The 26,726-nt window shown below is 41.0% G+C and overlaps 1 protein-coding gene across 3 annotated transcripts in view; it reads right to left on the bottom strand.

Annotated features, from left to right (window-relative positions):
• LOC121143479 (ankyrin repeat domain-containing protein 26-like) overlaps positions 1 to 26,284 on the bottom strand; it is a 38,034-nt gene extending 11,750 nt beyond the window's left edge. For 2 of the 3 annotated variants that reach the window (XM_040755332.1, XM_040755330.1), the window contains exons 1-5: positions 12,534 to 12,764; positions 9,679 to 9,793; positions 9,343 to 9,516; positions 7,672 to 7,784; positions 1,174 to 1,231 (exon numbers count right to left, since the gene is read on the bottom strand). In XM_040755332.1, the coding sequence (XP_040611266.1) occupies positions 1,174 to 1,231; positions 7,672 to 7,784; positions 9,343 to 9,516; positions 9,679 to 9,793; positions 12,534 to 12,763 (690 nt within the window). In that variant the 5' untranslated portion in view covers position 12,764. Of the gene's footprint in view, positions 1 to 1,173; positions 1,232 to 7,671; positions 7,785 to 9,342; positions 9,517 to 9,678; positions 9,794 to 12,533; positions 12,765 to 26,084 lie in introns of those variants that run through there. The other variant, XM_040755331.1, reaches the window with a different exon arrangement.
• Positions 26,285 to 26,726: the final 442 nt, after the last annotated feature.

Below are 26,726 nucleotides of genomic sequence, written 5' to 3'. Positions count from 1 at the left end.
AAGGCAATGTAAATTTAAAGGCTAAAGTGTGTGGGGGGTTCGTTTGTTTTGTCCAGACAAAGTTTCTTTGTGTAACCCTGCCTGTCCTGGGCTCTGTAAATTAGGATGGCTTCAAATTAAGAGATCCACCTGCCTCTGCCTCCCAAGTGCTGGCATTAAAGGCATGCTCCATCAGACACAACTGAGAGCTGAATTCTTTATGCAGACAAGTATTGAAGAAGCAAAACACCATGAGTCAGAATGGTCATAGACAGACTCAGATATAGAAGCAACTATAAGTAATTTCTGTAAAATAGGGTCAATTAGTAAATGTTTTCAAAAAGAATAGCACAAGGAACGGTGAGATAGTGAAATCAGGATAATTAACTAACAGCATAAAAATCGTATGCCAGGAAAATAAGCCATATCATGCATAGTTCCAGGAAATAATTTTCCTTAACAAACTGTCTGAATAAAGTGGGGACAGGTGCACACCTTTAATCCCAGCACTTGGGAGGCAGAGGCAGGCAGGTCTCTGTGAGTTTGAGGCCAGCCTGGTCTACAGAGTGACTTCTGGAACAGGCTTCAAAGTAACAGAGAAACCCTGTAGCATGAAAAATAAAAGACCCAGGGACTGATACTGGGGTCCAAACTTCAAACTCAAGATCAGAAAAGTAAAACAGCCAGGCCACTAACTCTTACCTCTGCCTCAGGCTGAAAGGTGATCCTGGCTCCATCAAACCTCACACTACAATCCCAGACTTCTATGCTCTAATCAACGTGGCTGGAGAATCCTGAGACTGACTCCTAAAGACCCTGCTCCTATCTTTCATACATCTCTAGTTCTTTGATTAAAGGTGTGAGCTCTGCTGCTCATTTAGACTGATTCAATCTCACTGAACCCTGGGTGGCCTTGAACTCAGAGATCCATCTGCCTTTGTCTCCTGAGTCCTGGGATTAAAAGTATGTACCATCAATGCCTGATCTCTACAACTTGAGGCAACTTTGCTTCTGAATCCCCAGGCAAGCTTTAATAAATCTTAAATGATATATTACCACAAAACCTTATCTTGAAAAACCGATACAATAAAGTGAAATAAAATGGTGGTAGGTGAGCCATTGGAACATTGAAAAGTAAGAGTCACACAATCCCAGTTCAGATCAGGAAATTAAATCCATGAACAGACACTTTACCTTATCTTTGAATTCTTTTGGTGAACTGGAACCGTGGGAGTTGGATCCACCCGGTGTCCTTCAGAGAAAAAAAAACGTATAATATACATGGTTGAGTTTGTTTCTCTAACACACTGTGGTGTGCAGGGCTGCTGTGTGTTAAATGTGTTTCTGCACTGAAGGGATTCCACTTGCGGTTTAAGTAAGCTTTTGGTTATCACATTCTACCCTCACTACTCCCAAATATTCAGGAAAGCATCATTCACAGTTCTAGTTAGCCACCTATTACAATCCACCTTACAATCACATTAGGTAATGTCTTCAAGGTCAAACAAATACATTGTAGCTCCATCTAGTTTCCTGCAAATTTCAAATTTTTTGTCTCTCTTAGCAGCTGAATAATACAACACTGTGTAAATATGCCACATTTTCATTAGTCATGCATCAGTTGACAGACATCTTGGATTAATCTAATTTTTGACTATGGTGAATGGAGCAGCAGTGACCATGTGTAAGAAAGTATCTCTGTGGTAAGATGTTTGGTCCTTTGGGTATCAGATAGAAGTGATACAGCTAGATCTGGCAGTGGATCTATTTCCAGCTTTTTGAGGCACCTCCACACTGCTGTCCATCGCAGTTGTACCAGTTTGCACTCACACCAGCAATGAATAGTGTCCCTCTTTCCCTATGTCCGCACCAGTATCTGCTGTCATTTTTTTCCTTTTTTAATTTAAATTAGAAACAAGCTTGTTTTACATGCCAATCCCAGTTCCCTCTCCCTTGCCTCCTCTCCTGCCCCCCACCAATCCCCTATCCCATCCCCTTATGCTCCCCAGGGAGAGTGAGGCCTTCCATGGGAGATCTGCAAAGTCTATCATATCATTTGGAGCAGAGCCTAGATCCTCCCCCGTGCGTCTAGGCTGAGAGAGCATGCTCTATGTGGAGTGAGCTCCCAATGTCCATTCGTGTACTAGGGATAAATACTGATCCATTACCAGAGGCCCGAAAGATTAACCAGACCTCCAAACTGACATCCTCATTCAGGGGTTCTAGAACAGTTCTATGCGGGTTTCCCAGCTGTCAGTCTGGGGTCCATGAGAAACCCCTTGTTTAGGTCAGCTGTTTCTGTGGGTTTGTCCAGTCTGGTCTTGACCCCTTTGCTCATCACTCCTCCCTCTCTACAACTGGATTCCAGAGTTCATCTCAGTGTTTAGCTCTGGGTGTCTGCTTCTGTTTCCATCAGCTACTGGATAAAGGCTCTAGGATGGAATATAAAGTATTCACCAGTCTCAATATCAGAGAAGGGCATTTACGGTAGCTTTCGACTATTGCTTAGAGTGTTAGTTGGGGTCAATCTTGTAGATCTCTGGACATTTTTTCTTGTGCCATATTTCTCTTTAAACATATAATGGCTCCCTCTATTATGGTATCTGTTTTCTTGCTCTCCTCTATTCTTCCCCTGACTCCATCTTCCTGCTCTCTCCTGTCCTCCTCTCCCCTCCTCTTCTCCCCTTCTCTTTCTTCTATCTCCCGCTCCCCTCCCCCCATGCTCCCATTTAGCTCAGGAGATTGTGTCCCTTTCCCCATCTCTTGGAGACCATGTATGTCTATCCCTCTTAGGGTTCTCCTTGTTTCTTAGTTTCTCTGGTGGTGTGGATTGTAGGCTGGTACTCCTTTGCTCTAAGTCTAAAATTCATACATGAGTGAGTAAATACCATTTTTGTCTTTTTGTGACTGGGTTACCTCACTCAGGGTGGTTTCTTCTAGTTCCATCCATTTGCCTACGAATTTCAAGATTACATTGTGGGGTTTTTTTTGCCCTGAGTAGTACTCTATTATGCAATTGTACCACATTTTCTCCATCCATTCTTCAGTTGAGGGACATCTAGGTGGCCTCCAGGTTCTGGCTATTACAAATAATGCCTCTATGAACATGGTTGAACAGATGTTCTTGTTGTATGAATGTGCATCTTTTAGGTATATGCCTATGAGTGGAATTGCTCCATCTTGTGGTACACTGATTCCCATTTTCCTGAGGAACTGCCATACTGATTTCCAAAGTAACTGTATGAGTTTGCACTCCAACCAGCAGTGAAGCAGTGTTCCCTTGTCTCCACATCCTCTCCAGCATAAACTTTCATTGGTGTTTTTGATTTTAGCCATTCTGACAGGAGTGAGATGGTATCTCAGCGTTGTTTTGATTTGCATTTACCTGATGGCTAAGGATGTTAAGCACTTTCTTATGTGTCTCCCAGCCATTTTAGATTCCTCTATTGAAAATTCTCTGTTTAGTTCCATACCCCACTTTTTAATTGGCTCCTTTGGTGTTTTGGAGACTTGCTTCTTGAGTTCTTTATAAATTTTAGAGATCAACCCTCTGTCAGATGTGGGGTTGGTGAATAGCTTTTCCCATTCTGTTGGCTGCCGTTTTGTCTTGTTGACTGTGTCCTTTGCTTTTCAAAAGCTTCTGTTTCAGACGTCCCATTTATTAATTGTTGATCTCAGTGTCTGTGCTACTGATGTTATGTTATGTTATGTTCAGGAAATGGTCTCCTGTATCAATTCATTCAAGGGTATCACCTACTTCTCTTTCTTCTAAGAGTTTCAGTGTGGCTGGATTTATGTTGAGGCCTTTGATCCATTTGGACTTAAGTTTTGTGCATGGATCTATCTGCAGTCTTCTACATGCCAGCATCCAGTTATGCCAGCACCATTTGTTGAAGATATTTTCTTTTTCCATTGTATAATTTTAGGTTCTTTGTCAAAAATCACATGTTCATAGGTATGTGAGCTAATATCAGGGTCTTCAATTCAATTTCATTGGTCTACCTGTCTATTTTTGTGCCAATACCAAGCTGTTTTCAGGGACTATAGATCTATAATAGAGCTTGAAGTCAGGGATGCTGATGCCTCCGGACGTTCCTTTATTGTACAGGGTTGTTTTGGCTATCCTGGGTCTTTGGGTTTTTTTTATATAAAGTTGATAATTGTTCTTTCAAGGTCTGTGAAGAATTGTGCTGGAATTTGATGAGGATTGCACTGAATCTGTAGATTGCTTTTGGCAAGATTGTCATTTTTACTATATTGATCTTACCCATGCAAGATCATGCTAAATCTTTCCATTTTCTGGTATCTTCTTTAATTTCTTTCTTTAAAGACCTGGGTCTACTAGGTCTTTCACTTGTTTGGTTAGTGGTACATCAAGGTATTTTATGTTATTTGTGGCAACTGTAAAGAGTGATGTTTCTCTGATTTCCTTCTCAGCCCATTTGTCATCTGTATATAGTTCGGCTCCTAATTTTTTTGAGTTGATCTTGTATCCTGCCACTTTGCTGAAGGTGTTTATCAGCTCTAGGAGTTCCCTGGTAGAGTTTTTCAGGTCACTTATGTAAACTATCATATCATCTGCAAATAGTGAATGTTTGACTTCTTCTTTTACAATTTGAATCCCCTTGATCTCCTTTTGTTGTCTTATTGCTCTAGCTAGAACTTCAAGTACAATATTGAATAGTTATGGAGAGAGTGGACAACCATGTCTTGTTCCTGATTTTAGAGTAATCTCATTGAGTTTCTCTCCATTTAATTTGATATTGACTGTCAGTTTGCTGTATTTTGCCTTTATTATGTTTAGGTATGTTCCTGTTATCCCTGATCTCTCCAAGACCTTTATCGTGAAGGGGTATTGGATTTTGTCAAAGGCTTTTTCAGCATCTAGTGAGATGATCATGTGTTTTTTTTCTTTTTCAGATTGTTTATATGGTGAATTACATTGGTGGATTTTCATATGTTGAACCATCCCTGCATCCCTGGGATAAAGCATACTTGATCATGGTGGATGATTTTTCTTATGTGTTATTGGATTTGATTTGCCAGTATTTTATTGTGTAATTTTTTATTGTCTCTGTATCAGCTTTCAACCCTTGCAGTGTTTTAATTGTTTCTTGCAATTTTTGCTTTGTCTTTTCCTCCATTTCTTTAATTTTTGGTTTGTTTTTTCTTTCATTTCTTTAAGGGTTTTTTTTCATATCCTCTTTGAAAGCTTCTATCATTTTCATGAAGTTGTCTTTAAGGTCATTCTCTTCTGCTTCAACTGCGTTGGGATTTTCAGGTCTTGCTGGTGTAGATTCTCTAGACTCTGGCAGTGTCATATTGGTTTTTCTGTTGCTGAGTGTGTTTTTATATTTTCTCCTTGTGATATCTTCTTCCATTAGGTCCAGAAGGAGTCTCTTCCTCTCCTGGTGGCTATGGGACCAAGGTTCCCTGCCAGTGGGTACAAGCAGGTCCAATATTCTGGTGGTTCTCCTCTTCTTGTGGATAGAGGCAGTCCTAGTACTGGGGTCTTGGCAATCTCAGGGTGGGCTGGACCCCATCAGGATGGGATTCACAGTGAGTAGTCCCCAGGCCTCAGCTGACTCCAAGCAAAGCACTGAAGGTGGGACTGAAACAGGCCCAGGCTTACCTAGTCCCATGGGTAGAGAAAGGGACTAGGATGCTGGCAGTCTCTGGGTGGGGTGGACCCTGCCAGGATGGGATCCTCAGTGCGCAGTCTCCAGGCCTCAGGTGGTTCCTGCAAGGCACTAGAAAGGCTGGCCCAACATAGGCACTTTTTATGACAATGAAATATGTCTGCTCCTGGCAGCACCAATCTACTTAAGAGAAGATGATGAGCATGAAAGAAACTCACATGGAGTTTACTTTCTTTGTGGTAAAGGTAAGCCACTGGACAAGAAAGTGCAGTTGCCTCAACTGCTGACAAAGTGCTGTCCAAGTTGGACAAACAGGACACAAAAAAGAGTGACTACAAAACCTTGCCAAGGCAAGGCAGGATAGTCCTTAGGGGAATCCTGCTTCACAGAAAAGTCTATCAGAGACTTATAGGCAGAAGATACATGCCCCAACATTGCAGAAGAACCTTGGGTGACTGTCAAGGTAGCCAGCTGCTTCTGTTATTTCTCACATTTTTGGAAGCCTCTTGCTCGAACTCCCTGCTTACTCAGTTAATATTATTTCCTTCTAGGGTCTCTGTGGGAGTTGAAGACTAGACAGTTATAGTTTTTATTGTCTTCCAGACTCAGAAAAGACATTCACTAAAGATATGTAAAGTGTAAAAGGTTGAGAGACATTAAAAGACAATTTGATAATGCAAATTAGAATAGAATATTAATTGGTACACGACTTTGAAGTCAACCAAGATAGAATAATGAAGTATTTTCTGAATTTGTCAAATGCAAATGGATTAAGATATTTTCTCTGTATTTGTAAAATACAAAAGGACTAGACATTGTGGATGAACTTGTTGTATCTATTGTATATACTAAATGTGTATAATTTTTCTCATGTTAGTTGTAGCCTCTTTTTGTATTAGACAAAAATGGGTGATATATTATTTATGATTTAGTAAAACCTGCCTAGGGCTTCAGAAAGAAAAGCCAGCCAGAAGCCATGGAAGCCAGATGTTGGGCTTAAAAAGGCTTGGATGTGAGGCCCAGTCTAACCTTCTGAGCTTGGCTAGAGTTTGGCGGCCTGTCTCTGGCCTGTAACCTCCATGTGAGGGTGACTCAGCAAGGCCTGATGTAAGACTGCCGCCTGCCTAGCTACCTGCCAGCTTGTTGGAATATTATTTGCCCTTACGCCTCACATCACCTTACCCTATCCTAAGATTCCCACCCCTACCTCAGCCCTATATAAATTCCTGCCTGTTGGAATAAATCGAGATGCTGCGTCAACAAGCTTCAGACTCAGTGTGTATTTTCTCCCCTGTAACTAGTTGGGGTGAGGGGGTCTGAGTCATTGGCACTCACCATCCTGCTCAGCCCTGGAATGAGACTGACTGGAGCGGTCCTTCCCCTGCTCTACCTGCTGGAGGATCCAGCAGCCAGGCATGCATCTTTAACCCCAGAAGGCAGAAGCTAGGACATAGTGGTACACACCTTTAATCCTAGGACACAGGATTAAGAGGTAGACCAATCTCTCTGAGTTCAAGGCCACTGAAGATACATGAGATTGAATCAGTCTGAAAGAGTAACAGATCACATGCCTTTTTTAATCCCAGCACTAGAGGGGTATAAAAGACACAAGGAGGGTCTTCAGTATTCAGTAGGAGGCGTTGATTCACTGGCCACACTGAAAATAAGGCTCAGAGCAGGCATTCATTCTCCTGACAAACTGAGGAGAGTCAGCAGTTTGAGACTTGGTGAAGAGCTCCTTCATGGATCATCCCTTTCAGCCTGAGCTTCAGTTTGAGGCTAGTGGCTGACTGCTTTGCTTTTCTCATCTTCAGTTTGAGGTTTGAACCACAATATCTGTCTATGAGTTCATTTATTTTCCATGTTACACTGCTATGCTCTTTTTAGTGTTGCTCAGTCTGTATAATTGCCTCTCTATATAATTGAAAGTATGTCTTGGCATCCTACTAAGAATGTCTAATTGTTCTTCATACCTACTTAAAGGTTTGGGCTTGAGTGATTGTACCCACTATAGAATACCACGAAGAAAAAAATATAAAAGAATTACCCTTACCTCTCTGGTTCCTCAGCTTCTTCTGTCCTTTTTACTGTGTCCTTGCCTGCTAACAATTTTATCAGGCTCTCATTGCTTCCCTGTTGAGCCAGTATAAGGGGTGAAACGCCATCCTATTGGGGAAAGAAACAACAACTCAGGATTCTCAGGACTTTGTATTTCTCACAATAACTGGAAATCAGATGGAAGATACAGTGAAGCTTAGTGTCTGCTGAGGGCTCCGTGAACCACAGCCTGGGCCTTCCCACCCCACATTGCTTTTCCACCTGCTGCTCTGCCCTTGGAAAAGCCTCTGCCTACCTGGAGCTGCCCATGAACACCAGTGCTTTCTCCCCACACTCATTCAAGCATGAGCTAGCTCCCTGAGCTTTGCCTCCACCTTGGCATTTACCATGTAATTATGGAGGATGTGATTGCTCCCAGCTAAACCAAAGCTTCTTGAGGATGGGAGCTGTCTTTTACCTCTAATGCCCCAAACATCAAATAGTATTCCAAAAGAATATTTACTTTCCCAGAAATGCCATCTCTCACATATATGTTATGTTAATCTGAAAGATAAACTTGAGCAGGACAGGTCCAGTATGAAATATGGAGACATATGTGTAGTCTTTATATCAGCTTTTGTGGCAAACATTCAGTGTCCTGGCCTTGACAGAATTCCAGAAACAACTACATTTCTACCAGGCAGTGGAAGAGCTCAGTAGACTCTTTCTATTTACAGTAACAGGAACCCACAGCAGACACTCTGCTCCAAATGGATCACTAAGGACAAGGTTGTAAATTAGATGGCATGGGATGCAAAGGAACTTTGGTGGCTTATTAGTAAAAGGTCCATGGGAATTTTTCCCATCACAAGAAGAGTAATATCTCATTGGTAAGATCTCTTATACACATCGGACACACATCTATTTAAAATTTATTTTTAGGTCACTTCCTTTTTAGTTACCACTTAAAGTTACTTTTACTTTTAGGCAAAATACAAATGAGAAATAAAATATAATTTTTATCAGTACAAAATCTGATAATCATCCATGTGGGTCATTTTAGCACAATGAAAACCACTAACCTAACTGGGTGTGGGAGAGAATGCCATTAGCCTCAGCATTTGAAAGGCTGAGACAGAGTTCCAGGACAACCAGAGCTACACAAACACAGAGAGAGGCATGATGGAGAGTATCCATAAGCCCATCATTTCAGAGATGAATGTAGGAAGACCAGTGCCATCCTCATCTACATAAAAAGTTCAAGGCCCACCTGGACTATATGACATCCTGTCTCATAAACCAAGAAATGAAAAAGCCAGAAGGTTTCTGTCAGCATTTTCATGAGTTCTGTGATTATATATTTACAACTGCCAGGGTAATATTGCCAGCAATTCTCTTTATAACATTCATCCCAGAAGTAACCATGTAATCAAAGGAAAGTGTGAAATGTCATTGGGAAGGAAGGAGTTCCCATCAAACCCCACTCTTCTAGAGATGTTTTAACTTCCTGAAATCTGAGAATTCATATATTAAACTTACCTTTTCAGAGATTCTTATGTCATAGTTGTATCAGAATTTCAATGAAAATACTTTTAAATATCCATGTCAGGCCTTATTAGATTTGGTGAATCTTTGTAAAGCAAACCCAGTCCAAATAATTTGGAAATCAAAGCTGTGTAGTCTCTACCTTGTTCGTTATACTGGTATCGGCCTTGTATTCCAGAAGGATCGTTACCATTGAGATGCACTCTCTGTAAACGGCATAGTGCAGAGCTGCACTCCCATTGTTGTCAATTGCATTTGGGTCGGCACCATGTTCTAATAAAATTGTCAAACATGCTTCATGGCCATACTGTGCAGCCTGTGGGTATCACATCAAGTAATACATTGGAAAGATAAGAAATTCAAGATGAGCATTCCATGGATTTCACTAATTATTTGCATTTAGTTGAGAAAAAATCATGTTTATTCTCAGCATTTACAGCAAATCCATGTCATACTGAAACTGTTGGCTACTATCTACCTTAATTAGCGCTGTGCTGTTGTAACTGTCACGGAGCTCAATGTCGCAATTCCATTGTAGTAGGAGGGTCACTACATCAGGATGGCCATGTGCACAGGCATAATGCAAAGGTGTTCTGTAGAAATGAGGACTTTTTAAGAATTTATATAAGACTAAGTCAAAGGCACACAAGTATTCATGTAACTGTAAACATTATTATGTCAGTAAGTAATTTTCTTCTGACATATGGACAATACTTATCAGCTACCCATTATTCCATCGCCACACATAAATCCCTCAATCATAAGGTGATCAAAATATACTCATCTCACAGGACATACTGGGACAATTCAACAATAACACTCATAAAGCATTTAATGGGGTTTCTACCACAAAAATGCTCACTGTTAAGATGTTTTGTTTTGTTTTTTCGTTTTGGACATACTACAGAGCTCAGGCTGGTCATGAATTCACCATGTGTCTCAAATGCTTTAAACATGCAATTCTCCCACTTTAGGCAACTGGTATCTGGGACTGCAAGTGATCACACTGTGCCTGGCTTGTGATCCTCTTCATACACTCTGACCACTCTGCATTAGAAGGCTACTTCTGATTCATGGTATATTAAGCTTTGACAGAAGTTTTTAGATTTTATACAGTAGATGGGCATCACAACCCATGTGACCATGTTAAATCACACATGTATATTCTAAATGATTTTGGGAATTCTAGTCATGATATTTAAATAAATTTAAGATCTGAAAAGTTGGGTAGGTAAAGGGAGTGTGATGATAAAATTATATCCAAAATATAACTCTTGATTTATATATTCTTCAGCAAAAGAATAATCAGGACTCAGAAGAGAAGGTATGGATCATTTTATTCAATACTGAGATTTACACAGTAGCATGTTTCAATTGGTAATTAATATGAGTATCTGAAACTGCTATAACTTTTCAAAATGGCTACTCTATACAATTTCCTAACTTGTGAAATATTGTTATTTGAAATAAAAGAGGCAATAGTTCAACTGACGTTGAGTCCAAGTTTGTCGCAACTTAGAATCACCTGTGACCAGAACCTCAACTGAGGAATTACATAAGTCAGGTTTGCCTGTGGGAATGTCTGTGGGGTATTACCTTGATAACTGATATAGAAAGACACCGTATGGGTGGCACTATTGCCTAGGCTGGGACTTGAGTTATGTGAGATCAATGAAAGCTAGCAGTGAACAAACAGGTTGCATTTGTTTCACTCTGTTCTTGACTTGCGGATGTGGTGTGACCAGATCCTGCTTCTGACTTCTCTGCTATGAACTATAACCTAGAATTGCCAGCCAAATAAACTCTTTGCTCACCCTGACAAAAGAAATGAAACTATGACAATAGTTAAGTGACCTTTAAGAAGTTTCATGGTGAATAACTGATAACCATTGAGAATGAAATACTAAACTTACCAGAAATATAAATATGGCAATGGCCAGTAAGAATTACACATAGCACTGCGCAGATTCTCCAATACAGACCAATGATGTCATAGAGATATGCAAATTAGATTCTCCAATGGTTGTTATTTGTATATGGACTTACATTAATTATTCAGAGTTTATCAAGCACAATGAGAGGTGATATATGTGACCTTACTGTCCAAAATTTTCCAAAGTGAAAATGCACACCACTTTTATAAAGCTCATAGTTATTTTCTCATTTCTGTGTTACACTTTTCTTGACTTCACAGAGCCAAGCTCTTTGCTTTTCTATTCATGTTTTCCTTCTCTCATGACTGCAGTCATTATTAAATATTTTTAAGAAAAATGTTCTTAAAACAAAGGAAAACTTGAATTAATGAATAACATTTGCTATCTGATCTTCAGGAAAATTCAACTAAAATGGCAGTGTCTAATTATTTCTGTATAATAAAACTGTATGTATATAATAATATGGTTTCATAATAAATCTACAGTTTCTATTAAAAGCTGTCTTTACTTAAGTGCTGTGGAATATATCAATATAAAGGTACAAATAGGATATAAGAAATTATTATATGTAAAATATGGGTAAACATGCTCTTCCTAAGAACTATTTTATTACCACTAAATGTTTATTAATATTTCTGCATGTGTTCATGGCAGAAATCACAGATAAGAAAAAAAGGAAGGAGCCATCTTACAAGGATGGCATATTACAAGTGAATTATTGATGGCCAGCTTGAGAAAAATAAAGAAAACAAATGAGTCTATGGGAAAGAGATGAGGGAAAACACTGAAGTCACAGTATAGTTTTCAGACAGATGAAAAACTCAGAGACATAGAAAGGTTGGGTGGCGCTGATGAGGAAGCAGACTGTGTGGCCACCCTAGGCCACAAGATAAGACCAAAGCTCCCACAATCCTGAAACCCAGTTGGAGGACCCCCTTTGAAAATGACTCCAGAGAGTGAGGTTAGCATTGGACGAGTCCACCTTAACTCTCTGTATTCTTCATGTGGGTACTCAGACCCCATCTCGAAAGGTTGCCTATTAATTCAAACTGAGTTTCTTTGGGGGATTGAAAGAAGAAATAAGGACAAATGGGTGAGCATGAGGTGCCTGGGTGAGAAACAATTGCATCAAGAAGTCACAGAAAAGAGGAGGGCTGGACATCAAAGACTGAGAATTCCAAGTGTCTGGGAACAGCACAATAACTGCCAAGCACAGAGATTGCCACCTTTGGTTATCAAGATGGCCTCATGACAAAGGTCAGCACTCTAGACACCACCACTGGAAGCCATGGCAGTCCCCTCCTCACCCTGGTTCTCCGGGCTAGTTGGGGAAGTTGACTTTTCTTTCTCCACGTGCCTCCCAGCCTGCCCCTTGACACTGACTCCCAGCCCCAGTCACCTGTTTTTCCTGTCTCGGTCATTAGCACCATTTCTCCAAGTCTCGAGTCTGAACTGAACCTTGGCAACATCACCCAAGCTCGCGGCCTTGTGGTACTTTCCGCGAGCTTTATACTTTGGGAGATGTGTGGTGGAGCAGGGACTAGAAGCCCTGTTCTGAAACCAAGGCCTCTGGCTGGTGGATGCCTCAGAAGACTGCCTTTGACCAAAGAAGGTCAAGAACTTCCTCATTCTGGAAATATCTACCCCTCCCCCCTGCCCTCCCCCCTGTGGCTGTTGTTCCCCCCTCAGGGAGAAAACAGTGATACGGATAGGAAAAATACAGCAAGTAAGTTTTGCCACCAGCACCCACGACCACCACAAAGCACCTACGGGCAAGCCCTGTAGGGTAGAATCCCAGTAGCATGGGTATTCCATCCCACCATCACCTAGCAACACTTCTAAAACAGTCAATCCTACCATTTCGACAGCATAAGTCAGAGAACTCTGACAGTTCAGGCATTCTAAGCATGCTTACTGCATATGCGAAAAACCTGATCCCTGAAGTCAGCCTACTATCTCAGCCTATTGTTGCCTTCAAACAACAGAGTCATTGAATAGCCAAGCAGCATTTGCTTAGGAACACTGGAGTCTGCACAGGTTGAGTCTCCAGGAGCACTTTCCTAAAACCTGCCAGTCACTTTCCTTCTGAGGCAAAGGCCACCTAACCCCCACTGCTATCTACAAGGGTGAGGTGGGGGCGGGGGCTTAGCACCACCAGGCACAGAAGATGACTTTAGTGACTCCAGAAGCAGTGGCAAGAGTTACTTCTTTGCAACTTTCTCAGTGGAAACGTGCACCAGAGGACATGTGAATCATTTCATTGAAACGTTTCATCGTGGTCGTACCTGATGACACACAAAGCCATCATGCCCCATGTTGCCTGCCCCATTTTCTGCCCTGTGGCCCAGTTTTGCCTTCCCTATTCCTTGCTGTCAGATGAGTCTCCTTCAGTTAGGAACCTTAGGTAACATTTTCAACATTTTAATTTTTTAATCCTTTAGCCCTCCTGGGTCCTAGAACTCCTTTTGTTCTTTTGTTAATTATGTCAATTTGAAGTTTGCCTGAACTCGAGCCTAGAAAGGAGTCAGCAAACAGTGAGTCTTCCATGGTTTCTGCCTGACTTCCTACTGTCAGCTTCCTGTCTTCAGCTCGTGCCTTGGCTTCCAGTATAAACAGAAATGACCCCTTTCCTCCTCCAAGTTAGATATTGTCATGTTGTCAGGTCATTCATTGTCTCTGGAACACCACTGTTGGTAAGAACTGGGGCACTCCTCCTGCTACAAAACATAAATGAAAAGGGAAACTGGAAAAATATCCAAATGTACATTTATTGTAGTGATAGGTTATGACAGTAAATTAAAATGTTAGGATGGACCCTAGCTGCTACAACATTTAAGAAATACAGTGCAATATCAGTTGTTTCTGCATAGGAGCCTTGGAATTCCCTAGTAACAGATTTTGCCCACGTTCCCAATGTCAGATATGAATTTTCCCTTGTAGAGTGGACCTCAGATCACATCAGAAAGTTGGCTCTGTGTATGACTAACTACTCTGTGCCACTGTTGCATGAGCTGGCAGATCTCTCCTTATACTTCCATTATGAAACATGCAAGATTTGCAACCCAGTAGGAATTTTACCTTAACTCTCCTGGACAGTCTTAGTATCAATTTATGATACACATGAGATAGTTCATAGGGTGGAGACAAGCTTTATTTACCCAAGTCCTGCAGCCAAAGCATATGATGCATTCAGCAATAGGATCTTATGATCTAGCTCTGAAAAAACACCCAAGAGCAGTGGCATTGGTCTTTATTGTTTTAGGGTCTTCTGTGACCTCTGATCAAAAACTCTAAGGAGGTGACCCACCCAAGCACTGGGAGGTGACCCCCCTATCACTTGGAGTCTCAACAACCTTAAAACTTCTGGGAGCTCTGTGCAGTTCCCAGGCGATCCACAGGCACTGGAACACAGGCCCAGAAGCAGGGCCTGTTGTACCTGATCCAGCTGGAACAGCTGCTCCCCTGGTCTCCCTGGCTCCTCTGGTTTCCTGGTCTCATTGGTGGGAGAGAAGTCCTGTGTTCCAGTGCCTGGGGATCACCTGGGAACTGCACAGAGCTTCCAATCCTGGAGTCTGGGAGCCAAACACCACAGACTCCAGGACTTCTCCCCACCAATGAGACCAGGAAACCAGAAGAGCCAGGGAGACCAGAGGAGCAGCTGTTCTGGTGGCGGGATCAGGTACAACAGGATCCAAAAAAGGGTCCAGGGGACCAGGTGGGAGGCTAAGTGCCCCAGATTCTTGTTTTTCTTCTCCATCCACGGGACCAGAACAAGGACAAGGAATAGAAGAACTACCAGATTATTGGACTTGCTAGCACCTACCAAAAGGGAACTCTGGTCCCCTAACCACCAGACCAGTAAGGGGCTCTTTCTGCACCCACTAAAAGAAGAGACAGGAAAGAGACAATACAAAAACACACTCAGCAACAGAAAAACAAATAAGACACCACCAGATTCTAGAAACTCCACACCAGCAAGACTCCAACATTCCAATGCAAACGAAGCAGAAGAGAATGACCTTAAAACCACTTTCATGAAAATGATAGAGGCCATAATAGAGGATATAGGAAAATCCCTCAAAGAAATGGAAGAAAAAACAAACCAAAAAAGCCAGGAAATGGAAGAAGAAATCAAACGAAGAAGGTAGAAATGGAAGAAAAAACATAGCAAAAAATGCAAGGAAATGGAAGAAGAAACATACCAAAAAAGGCACAGAAATGGAAGAAGAAACAAAGCAAAAAATGAAAGAAATGGAAGAAAGAAGCAAGCCAAAAAATGAAAGAAATGGAAGAAAGAACAAGCCAAAAAATCATAAAAGGCAACAAATGGACGAAAAGATAAACCAAAAACTTCAAGAAACAATGCAAACACTGCAAGAGCTGAAAACTGAAATAGAGACAATAAAAAACACAATCTAAAGAAAGGCAGAAATAGAAAAGCTGGGCAAACGGTCAGGTACTACATATACAAGCATTACCAACAGAATAGAAGAGATGGAAGAGAGAATCTCAAGTGTTGAAGATACAAAAGGAGAAATGGATTCATCAACCAAAGAAAACCTTAAGTCCAACAAATCCTTAACACAAAACATCCAGGAAATATGGGACACCATGAAAAGACCAAACCTAAGAATAATAGGTATAGAAGAAGAGAAGAAAATAACCTCAAAGGGGCAGTAAACATATTCAACAAAATCATAGAAGAAAACTTTCCCAACCTTAAGAAAGACATGCCAATGAAGGTACAAGAAGCTTACAGAACACCAAATAGAGTGGACCACAAAAAAGTCCCCTCGCCACATAATAATCAAGACCACAAATATACAGAATAAAGAAAGAATATTAAGAGCAGCTAAGGAAAAAGGCCAAGTAACATACAAAGGCAGGCCTATCAGAATTACACCTGACTTCTCCATGGAAACTCTGAAAGCCAGAAGGTCCTGGATAGATATTCTACGAACACTAAGAGACCATGGATGCCAGCAAAGACTACTATAACAGTCCAAGCTCTCAATCACTATAGATGGAGAAAACAAGATATTCCATGACGAAACTAGATTCAAGCAATACGTATCCACTAACCCAGCCCTACAGAAAGTTTTGGAAGGAAAACTCCAACCCAAGGAAGCTAACTACAACCAGAAAAACATAGGCATTAGAGAATCATTCTCTACCAACAGCCGAAAGAACAAAGGGGTGAAATTCCACATACTTCCACCAACAACAACTACTGCAAATCGAAGAAGAATGAGCAATCAATGGTCATTAATATCCCTCAACATTAATGGCCTTAACTCACTCATAAAAAGACACAGGCTAGCAGAATGGATTCGAAGACAGAACCGCTTCCTTCTGCTGCATACAAGAAACACACCTCACCCTCAAAGACAGACATTACCTGAGAGTTAAAAGTTGGGAAAAATTTTTCAATCAAATGGACCCAAGAAACAAGCAGGGGTAGCAATCCTAATATCTAACAAACTAGACTTTAAAATAAAATCAATCAAAAGAGATGAAGGAGGTCATTACATACTCATCACAAGTAAAATCCACCAAGATGAAGTGTCTATCCTGAACATCTATGCCCCAAATACAAAGGCATCCACATTTTATTAAAGAAACATTACTAAAACTTAAATCACATATAAAGTCCCACACACTTATAGTAGGAGATTTCAACACACCACTCTCACCACTAGACAGGAATACCAGACAGAAACTCAACAAAGAAGCAAAGGGTCTAATAGAAGTAATGACCCAACTGGGATTAACAGACATCTATAGAACATTTCATCCACATAAAAAAGATTATACCTTCTCACCACCACATGGAACCTTCTCAAAAATTGACCACATACTTGGCAACATATCAAACCTCAGCAGCTACAAAAAAATTGGAATAACTCCATTATCAGACCACCATGCTTTAAAATTAGAATTCAACAACACAAATTGCAGAAAACCTACAAACTCATGGGAATTGAATAATGCACAACTGCACCATTCCTGGGTCAAAGAAGAAATAAAAACAAAGAAATTAAAGACTTCCTCGAATTCAATGAGAATGAAGACACAACATACCCAAACCTATGGGACACTTTGAAAGCAGTGCTATGGGGGAAGTTCATAGCACTAAGTGCCCACATGAAGAAACTGGAGAACAGTTATACTAGAGAATTAACAGCACAGCTGAAAGCTCTAGAACACAAAGAAGCAAACTCCCCAGGAGGAGTAGACACCAGGAAATAAGCAAATTGAGGGCTGAAAACAATAAAGTAGAAACTAGGAACAGAATACAAACAATCAATGCAACAAAGAGTTGGTTCTTTGAGAAAATCAACATGTTAGACAAACCTTTGTCCAAACTTACCAAACAGCAGAGAGTGAACATGCAAATTAACAAAATCAGAAATGAAAAGGGGGACATAACAATGGACTCTGAGGAAATTCAGAGAATCATCCATCAGGTCATACTTTGAAAACCTGTACTCCACAAAATTCGAAAATTTAAAGGAAATGGACGACTTCCTGCATAGCTATCACTTGCCAAAACTAAATCAAGAACAGATAAGCAATTTAAATAGACCTATAACCCCTATGGAAATAGAAGCTGTCATCAAAAGTCTTCCAACCAAAAAAAGTCCAGGTCAAGATGGCTTCAGTGCAGAATTCTACCAGAAATTCAAAGAACAGGTAATACCAATCCTTCCCAAAGTATTCCACACAATTGAAGCAGATAGGTCTTTGCCAATCTCTTCCTATGAGGCTTCAATAACCTTGACTCCAAGCCACACAAAGACACAACTAAGAAAGAGAACTTCAGACCAATATCCCTCATGAACATTGATACAAAAATGCTCGATAAAATACTGGCAAATTAGATCCAAGAACACACCAAAACAATCATTCACCACGATCAAGTAGGTTTCATCCCAGGCATGCAGGGATGCTTCAATATATGAAAATCCAACAACGTAATCCACCATATAAACAAGCTAAAAAAATCACATGATCATCTCACTAGATGCTGAAAAAGCCTTTGACAAAATCCAACACCCCTTCATGATAAAGGTCTTGGAGAGATCTTGGATAACAGGGACATACCTAAACATAATAAAAGCTATATAGAGTAAACCAACAGCCAACATCAAACTAGATGGACAGAAACTCAATGCAATCCCTCTAAACTCAGGAACAAAACAAGGCTGTCCACTCTCTCCAAACACTTTTTCAGCATGGTACTTGAAGTTCTAGCCATTGCCATAGGACAACAAAGGGGGATCAAGGGGATACAAATTGAGAAAGAAGAGGTCAAACTTTCCCTATTTGCAGATGATATGATAGTTTACATCAATGACCCAAAGAACTCTACCAGGGATCTCATACAGCTGATTAACACCTTCAGCAAAGTGGCAGGCTACATGATCAACTCAAGAAAATCAGTAGCCCTACTATATACAGATGATAAAAAGGCTGAGAAAGAAATCAGAGAAACATCACCCTTTACAATTGCCACAAACAACATAAAATACCTTGGGGTAACACTAACCAAACAAGTGAAAGACCTGTATCGCAAGAAGTTTGCATCTTCAAAGAAAGAAATTAAAGAAGCACTCAGAAAATGGAAAGATCTCCCATGCTCTTGGGTAGGTAGGATCAATGTAGTAAAAATGGCAATCCTGCCAAAAGCAATCTACAGATTAAATACAATCCCCATTAAAATCCCAGCACAATTCTTCACAGACCTTGAAAGAACAATAATCAATTTTGTATGGGAAAACAAAAGACCCAGGATAGCCAAAACAACCCTTTTAACAAGGCAATGTCCAGAGGCATCACCATCCCTGACCTCAAGCTCTATTATAGAGTTATAGTCCTGAAAACAGCTGGGTTTTGGCACAAAAATAGACAGGTAGACCAATGGAATCGAATTGAAAACCCAGATATTAACCCACACAATATGAACATCTGATCTTTGACAAAGAAGCTAAAAATATACAATGGAATAAAGAAAGCATCTTCAACAAATGGTGCTGGCATAACTGGAGGCTGGCATGTAGAAGAATGCGGATCAATCCATGTTTATTGCCATGCACAAAACTTAAGTCCAAATGGATCAAAGACCTCAACATAAATCCAGCCACACTGAACCTCTTAGAAGAGAAAGTGGGTGGTACCCTTGAATGAATCGGTACAGGAGACAGCTTCCTGAACATAACACCACTAGTACAGACAGTGAGATCAACAAGTAATAAATGGGACCTCCTGAAACTGAGAAGCTTCTGTAAGGCAAAGGACACAGTCAGCAAGACAAAAAGCGAGCCCACAGAATGGGAAAAAATATTCATTAATCCCACATCTGACAGAGGGTTGATCTCCAAATTTACAAAGAACTCAAGAAGCAAGTCTCCAAAACACCAAAGGATCCAATTAAAAAGTGGGCTGCAGAACTAAATAGAGAATTTTCCATAGAGGAGTCTAAAATGGCTGAGAGGCACTTGAGAATGTGCTCAACGTCCTTAGCCATCCGGGAAATGCAAATCAAAACAACTCTGAGATACCATCCCCCTCCTGTCAGAATGGTTAAAATCAAAAACACCAATGACAATTTATGCTGGAGAGGATGTGGTGAAAGGCGAACACTCCTCCATTGCTGGCTGCCAACTTGTTCAGCCACTTTGGAAATCAGTATGGAGGTTCCTCAGAAAAATGGGAATAAACCTACCACAAGACCCAGCAACTCCACTCTTAGGCATATATCCAAAAGATGCCCATTCATACAAGGATGTCTGTTCCACTATGTTCATAGCAGCATTATTTGTAATAGCCAGAACTTGGAAGCAACCTAGATGTCCCTCAACCAAAGAGTGGATAGAGAAAATGTGGTATATTTACACAATGGAGTACTATTCAGCAGAAAAAATAATGGAATCCTGAGATTTGTAGGCAAAAGGATGACATTAGAAGAAACCCTCCTGAGTGAGGTAACACAGTCACAAAAAGAGAAACGTGGCATGTACTCTCTCATATATGGATTTTAGACATAGATCTGGGGAGTCCCAGCCTACAATCCCATGGCCAGAGAGTCTGGGAAACAGAAACTTCATTCAGTGGCTGATCGAAGAAGAGTCATACTCCCATGGCTAAGCACTGAGCTGAACTCAAGAAAGCCAGTAACAGAGAGAGTGGACTGATGACCAAAGGAGTTAAGACTGGGCTGGTTTAACCCCCAGAAACAGCTGACCTGACAAAGGTTAACTCTTGAACCCAGGAATCAGCCTGGAAATCCAGCATGAGACTGATCAAGACCCCTGAATGTGGGTGTCAGTGAGGAGGCTTAGGTAATCTATTGAGCTTTGGGCAGTAGATCAGTACTCATCCTGAGTATACACATGGACTTTGGGCTCCCATCCAACAATGTGAGATGCACTCTCACCCTGAACTCTTGGGGAGGGTCTAGGCCCTGCCCTGGATGAAATGGCAGACTATGGACATCCCCATGGAGGGCCTCACCCTCCCTGGGGAAATGAGGGGATAATGGGGGGGCTTGGGGGAGGGCACGGGAGGAAGGGAGGGAAAGGGAGACGGACCTGGAACTGACTTGTGAAGCAACCTTGTTTCTAATCTAAATTTAAACTGAAAAATAAATAAATTTTAAAAAAGAAAAAATATAATTAAAAAACCTTCTGGGAGCATCTGTTTGCATTCTTCACAAGTTATCTTTGTTCATTCCTTAGCATGTACAGGCCCAAGCTGTTGTAGAATTCTCCCAAACATGTTAGTTGCTATCACTTGTGCCTTACCCAACCAGAAAGTCCACAGCTACATCTGACCTTTGTATCCTTTGTGAACTGAGCTCCCATGCTTGATCTTTCGGGTGCAACACTTAAATGGGTTTCCAGATCTCCAAACACTCAGAAGTTAGTGACTTACCATCTACATAATGAAACCTTTTACAGACACAGGACAGCACAATTACAAATATAACCTTGGCAAAGCACTTTGAAGGTGTGTTGTCACCTGTTCAGAGCAAGTGTTAGGCAATCACATAAGTTCAAAACTAAGAAAAGACGAAAGTCAAATTTAAGCAAGATCTAAATCAGTGTGGAAAGAGTTCATCCATTTGTATCAGTTGTTTGGCTAATGTAAATGTTGGGTACAGTATTGTTGCTAGGAGATGTTAACATAATTAGCTCCTCACGATTATCAGTCATTCCCTTTCATCTATTTCATATCCATATCCTAGAGCTCTTCTGTGCAGCCTCCTGTATTTCTTCAGCCAGATCAATTCATGAACTCAATGAGGCTGGCACAAGCTTCTTCCTCCTCATCACAGCCCTGAGGTGGGGAAGAGGCAGGAGTTTAAAGCCACTCTCTTCCCTGCTACAGTTGCTGGTTCCTAGGTCAGAGGCCATCATCTGTTGTGGGCAATTTCCTTTCTGGTCCTGTCTATGTAGAGTTCTGTTGGCCTTCTGTACCTAGATGGGAATCTCTTTCTCTAGGTTTGCGAAATTTTCTTCTGTGATTCTATAGAAAATGTTCTTTCTTCCTTCACTATATTTCTCCTGCTCTTCTCATAATCTGAATTTTTCATAGTGTCCCAGAGATCTTACATGTTCTTTTCAAATGTTTTCAATTCATCATTGACCTTTACCTAATAATCTGATTGCTCTACCTTGCCTTCAGGCCCAACACTGTTTGCCATCTGATCCATTCTACTGGTGGAGTTTTTACTTGGCTTATTGGATTTTTCATTTCCAGCTTTGTTTAAATTTGGCATTTCTTCAATAATTCTGTATCCTCATTGAATTCTACTTTCACATTTTTGCATTGACTTTCTTCTTTCATTCAGTTTTTTGTTGTTGTTGGAGTATATTCATGTCCTCTTTGAGTCATTTGTGCATCATCATATTAATTCTTCTGAATTCTTTATCTGGCAGTTCTAACAGGTCACTCTCATTGGGGTTGATGATTATGAGCCTAGTATCTTTAGGGAGGAGACATATTCCTTGGATTTTCAAGTTGTTCTTCTTCTGTGGAACTTATACATGTGGAGCTAATTGGCTAAGTGACAGTGTGGGCCAGTGGTGACTGCTGGTTTATCAGCACTAGGAGCTAAAGGATCTGCAGAAGTGTGAGCCAGGGCAGGGACTCCTTCTGTTGACCAAGTCCCTACTTTCATCTGAAGATTCTGTCCTTGCCACTGTACAGCTGATTTGGGTTTCAACTTAATTCTGTCTCTGAACTTGGGTGAACATTTTAAGTTAAAGGCTCTTTTCTTCTGTAATTGGCCAGAAGGGAAATTCATACTCTCAAGCGGCAAAGGAAAATTAATTCACCCACAGACTGGGAATAGATCTTCCTCAACCCCACATCTGACAGAGGGCTGATTTCCAAAATATATAAAGAACTCAAAAACTAGATATCAACAAACCAAATAATCCAATTAAAAATAGGGCACAGATCTCAACATTGAATTCTCAATAGAAGAATCTCAAATGGCTAAGAAACACTTAAGAAAATGTCCAACATCATTAACCATCAAGGATATGCTAATCAAAAGGACTCTGAGATTCCATCTTACACCTGTCAAAATGGTTAAGATAAAAAACACAAGTGACAGCCTATGCTGGAGAGGATGTGGAGTAAGGGGAACACTCCTCCACTGCTTGTGGGAGTGCAAAATTGTATAGCCACTTCAGAAGTCTGTGTTGCAGTTTCTCAGAAAACTGAGAATCAGTCTACATCAAGACCCAGCTATACTGGTCTTGGGCATATACCCAAAGGATGCTCAATCATACCACAAGGACACTTGCTCACCATAGCATTATTTGTAATAGCCAGAACCTGGAAACAATCTAGATGTCCCTCAATCAAGGAATGGATAAAGAAAATGTGGTACACTTACACAATGGAGTATTACTCAACTGTAAGAAACAAGGACACCAGGAAACTTGCAGGTAAATGAATGGAACTAGAAAAAAAGATCCTGAGTGAGGTAACCCAGACACAGAAAGACAAAAATGGTATGCACTCACTCATAAGTGGATATTAGCTGTAATGTAAAGGATAACCATGCTACAATCCACAGCCCTAGAGAGACTAGGTAAGAAGAAGGAGAAGACAGCATCCTGAGGACTCAGCAAAGAACCCTGGAGAAACATCAGACACTGAGGGCTGATTGCTCACTGAAGTCTTATGTGGGCAGTGCCTCCTGTGTGTCTCCCATTTCTGTCTGTGAGATGGGAAGGGTGTGTCACGTTAGCAGAATATAGTGTGTGGCTGATGATAAATTGTGGTACTGTAGACTCCCCCCAAACACTGCGGATTATTGCTACTGTTCTTAGTTACCATTTAGAACCCGATAGTAAGACCCACTGCTGAAGACACCACCTACTTGTTTCCCATTTCATGAAGAAATCAAGTTGGAAGCAATTCACCTGGGTGATTCTTACCTACAGGCTCTCTCTCACACAGTGCATGCTACAAGAGTTATCAATAGTCTCACCTGGCTGTGAATTCTGGGAGCTACAGTAATGGCTGGTCTAGCATGAAACGTCCACCAGTGCAGCAGCAGCATGAATGTTATGGGAGTAACCAAGCTCTTCCTGACTGTATTTTAAATCCTACACCACTAGGCCAAACTCATGCCTGCAACTGTTAATTGTTCACAAATCTATGGCTGGCTAGGTCATAGACTCTAGAGGAAAACTTACACTCTTAACATGCTAAATGGACATAGTGACCCAATTCCCTCTACATTCTTATCTTCATACCCATAGGTTAATGTATCTCTCAATGCTCCTCAGAGAAACTTCTCTTTGCAGTAGGTGGTGAATAATACAGTGACCCACACTGGCCAAGAGGCAGAGAATAAGAGACTGAGTGCTCACCTCTAACTGGGACATCTATACCACATTCCCTCCTTTCCAAGTCCCAGGGACCATTGCAGAAGAGAAAGAAGAAAGATTGCAAGAGCAATAGGCAGTGGGCATCTGCATGCAGAAAAACTATTTTCTGGACACAACAGGACTACTGCACACATGAATTCAAAGCAGCAATGACTACATGCACAAGACCTGCACACGATCAAGTCAGTCAAAATCCCAGCAAGAATGGGAGAAGAGGCTGCCCGAGTTTCTACTGCTATGAAACACCATGACCAAAAGCAAGATGGAGAGGAAAGGGGTTATTCAGCTTACACTTCTCCATCATAATCCATCACTGAAGGAAGCCCAGAACAGGAACAGGGCAGGAACCTGGAGGCAGGAACTGATGCTCAGGTCATTGAGGGTTGCTGCTTACTGGCTTGCTCCCCATGGGTTGCTCCGCCTGCTTTCCTAAAGATCCCAAGACCAACAGCACAGGGATGGCACCACACACAGTGGGCTGGGCCCTCTCACATCAATCACTAATTAAGAAAATGACCTACAGGCTTATCTACAAACTTGTGTCACACTAACATAAAACTCTCCAGCACAGGGGCTCACAAACCTCTACCCTTAGAAGAAGAGCTATTGGCAATTAATGGCTAGTGGGTGAGGGAGAATCGGTTTTCTTTAGGGATGCATTCCTTGCTAGGAGAATCATACTCCAGTAGATGGTCCTATACCCATCCCCATACAAGCATCACTAAGAGATTTGGCATGTCTAAAAAAAAGGTACATAAAGTTTGGAGGAAAAACTGGTGGACAAGACACAGGGAGAAACTGGAAGGAAGGAATTTAGAGGTGGATTTGATCAAAACATACTATGTATACATATGATATCTTAAACAATAAAATATTTTAATAATAAAAGTCTTATATGTGATATAATTGTAGTATATGTTTCCTCTTTTTGTACTAATTACCAATAATGAAAATTCATATGAAACAAAGTTGATGCCCTTTTTTTTTTTTTTTTTTTGGTTTTTCGAGACAGGGTTTCTCTGTATTGTTTTGGAGGCTATTGGTCCAGCCCAGCCTGCCTCTGCCTCCCGAGTGCTGGGATTAAAGGCGTGTGCCACCACCGCCCGGCTAGTTGATGCACTTTTATTTTGAATCAAGTTATTATTAGCACAAAATAAAGGAAATGAATGAAAAAATCCACAAAAATAAAAATTCAAGGTAGATGAAGAAGAGTGCAGTTGGCATTATTCTTACTGTTTTTAAAATCATTAAATGTAATACTTTGACACTCAAAGGGTTGAGGTTGTACTGCAAGTGTATGAAGTCCATGTTGCAGTACTGTACCTTCAGTGTGAATTTGTATGTAGGTTCCACGGCATTATAGTTAAGTCAAATAATGGTTGGAGAGATTTGAAACACTAAACCCTTACTCGGTTAGCTCGTTTTGTAACACTTCAGTCCTCCTTGCTTCTCGGCGCAAAGCACAGAGCAGAGAGTGCACTGAGTCCTTCAGTCTTTCCCTCTCTTTTTTCTTATCTTCAGACTTTGGAAAGAAATTAGCAGAAAGTCATTTCTTTAAATAAGAAGACTTGCACATCTTTCTTAAACACTTCAGGACTCCTGTAGCCCTGCTCGTGCCCATTTCTGACAGCACTGTTAGGGTAGAGTTTAAGAAAGCCAATCTGTATCCATCTGTGTGCAAGTATTAACACAAGTGGTGAGCTGTATCTACTGATAATGAGAGCTTGGGGTAAGGTGTTTTGTGGTTGTTGTTGTTGTTAACTTTTATTCTTCTCTCATGCATTACATCCTAACTGCAGTTACTGCTCCCTCCAGTCCTCCAAGGCCCTCCCCCACTTCCCCCTTCCCCAGATCAACTCCTCCTCTAAATTTTATAATTATAAATTTTATAGTATAAATTTTCTCTTTCCCTATGGACATTATTGTGACCTTGCCTTACTAAGTGGAAGCCAACTAAATAACTCAGTAGTTCACCCAAATTAAGCACTGAGTGACACCAGGAAGTTAAAACACAAACAAAGAATGATTACTCAACTCACCCAGCTCCTAGGATTTTCCAAGAATTCACAGCTGATTTCTTGGCTTTGGGAGGGGTGGGGCACATGTCCTTGTGACTCCATGCTGCTGCTTGTTAGATATGACACTTGAGGGCACTCGGGGCAAGGCCACCGGTGCAGAGGTGTTCCATTGCATCTCCTCAAGATTTGCACTGGACCCCTCTGGACACTTGCATGTCCTGCACAGATTGAAAAATGTAAACACTGGATATGTCTCAGGTTCCCCCAAGTGACTGCAGGGTTCTTACATAGATTGCTTCTTAGAGAATGATGACAGCAGAGTAAAATAGTACATTTACACTGAAACAGTGACAGGACACTGACTACATATCGGCTGAGGATTGTTCTCAAGAAACACAGCTGACCACAGAAGCATTTTGCTGTAATCTTAGCACTTAGGAAGTAGATACAGGAGGATTATGAGTTCCAGACAAGCCTCATTTATAGAGAAAGACCTTGTCTCAAAGGACAGCAAGTAAGCAAACAAACAAACAAACAAAAACATATGTCTATTTCTAGGGAAATTTTGAACCAACTAGTGAATCAAACAGTACAGGATGGAGAAAAACCCCCATCAATGATATGCAGCTTACAGTTAAAACTATGGGACATGGAAAGAATCTA

This window comes from Mesocricetus auratus, unplaced genomic scaffold (genome assembly GCF_017639785.1).
Source record: "Mesocricetus auratus isolate SY011 unplaced genomic scaffold, BCM_Maur_2.0 Super-Scaffold_100013, whole genome shotgun sequence".
In the NCBI taxonomy this organism is placed as follows: domain Eukaryota; kingdom Metazoa; phylum Chordata; class Mammalia; order Rodentia; family Cricetidae; genus Mesocricetus; species Mesocricetus auratus.
This window is presented reverse-complemented; position numbering and strand designations above follow the sequence as displayed.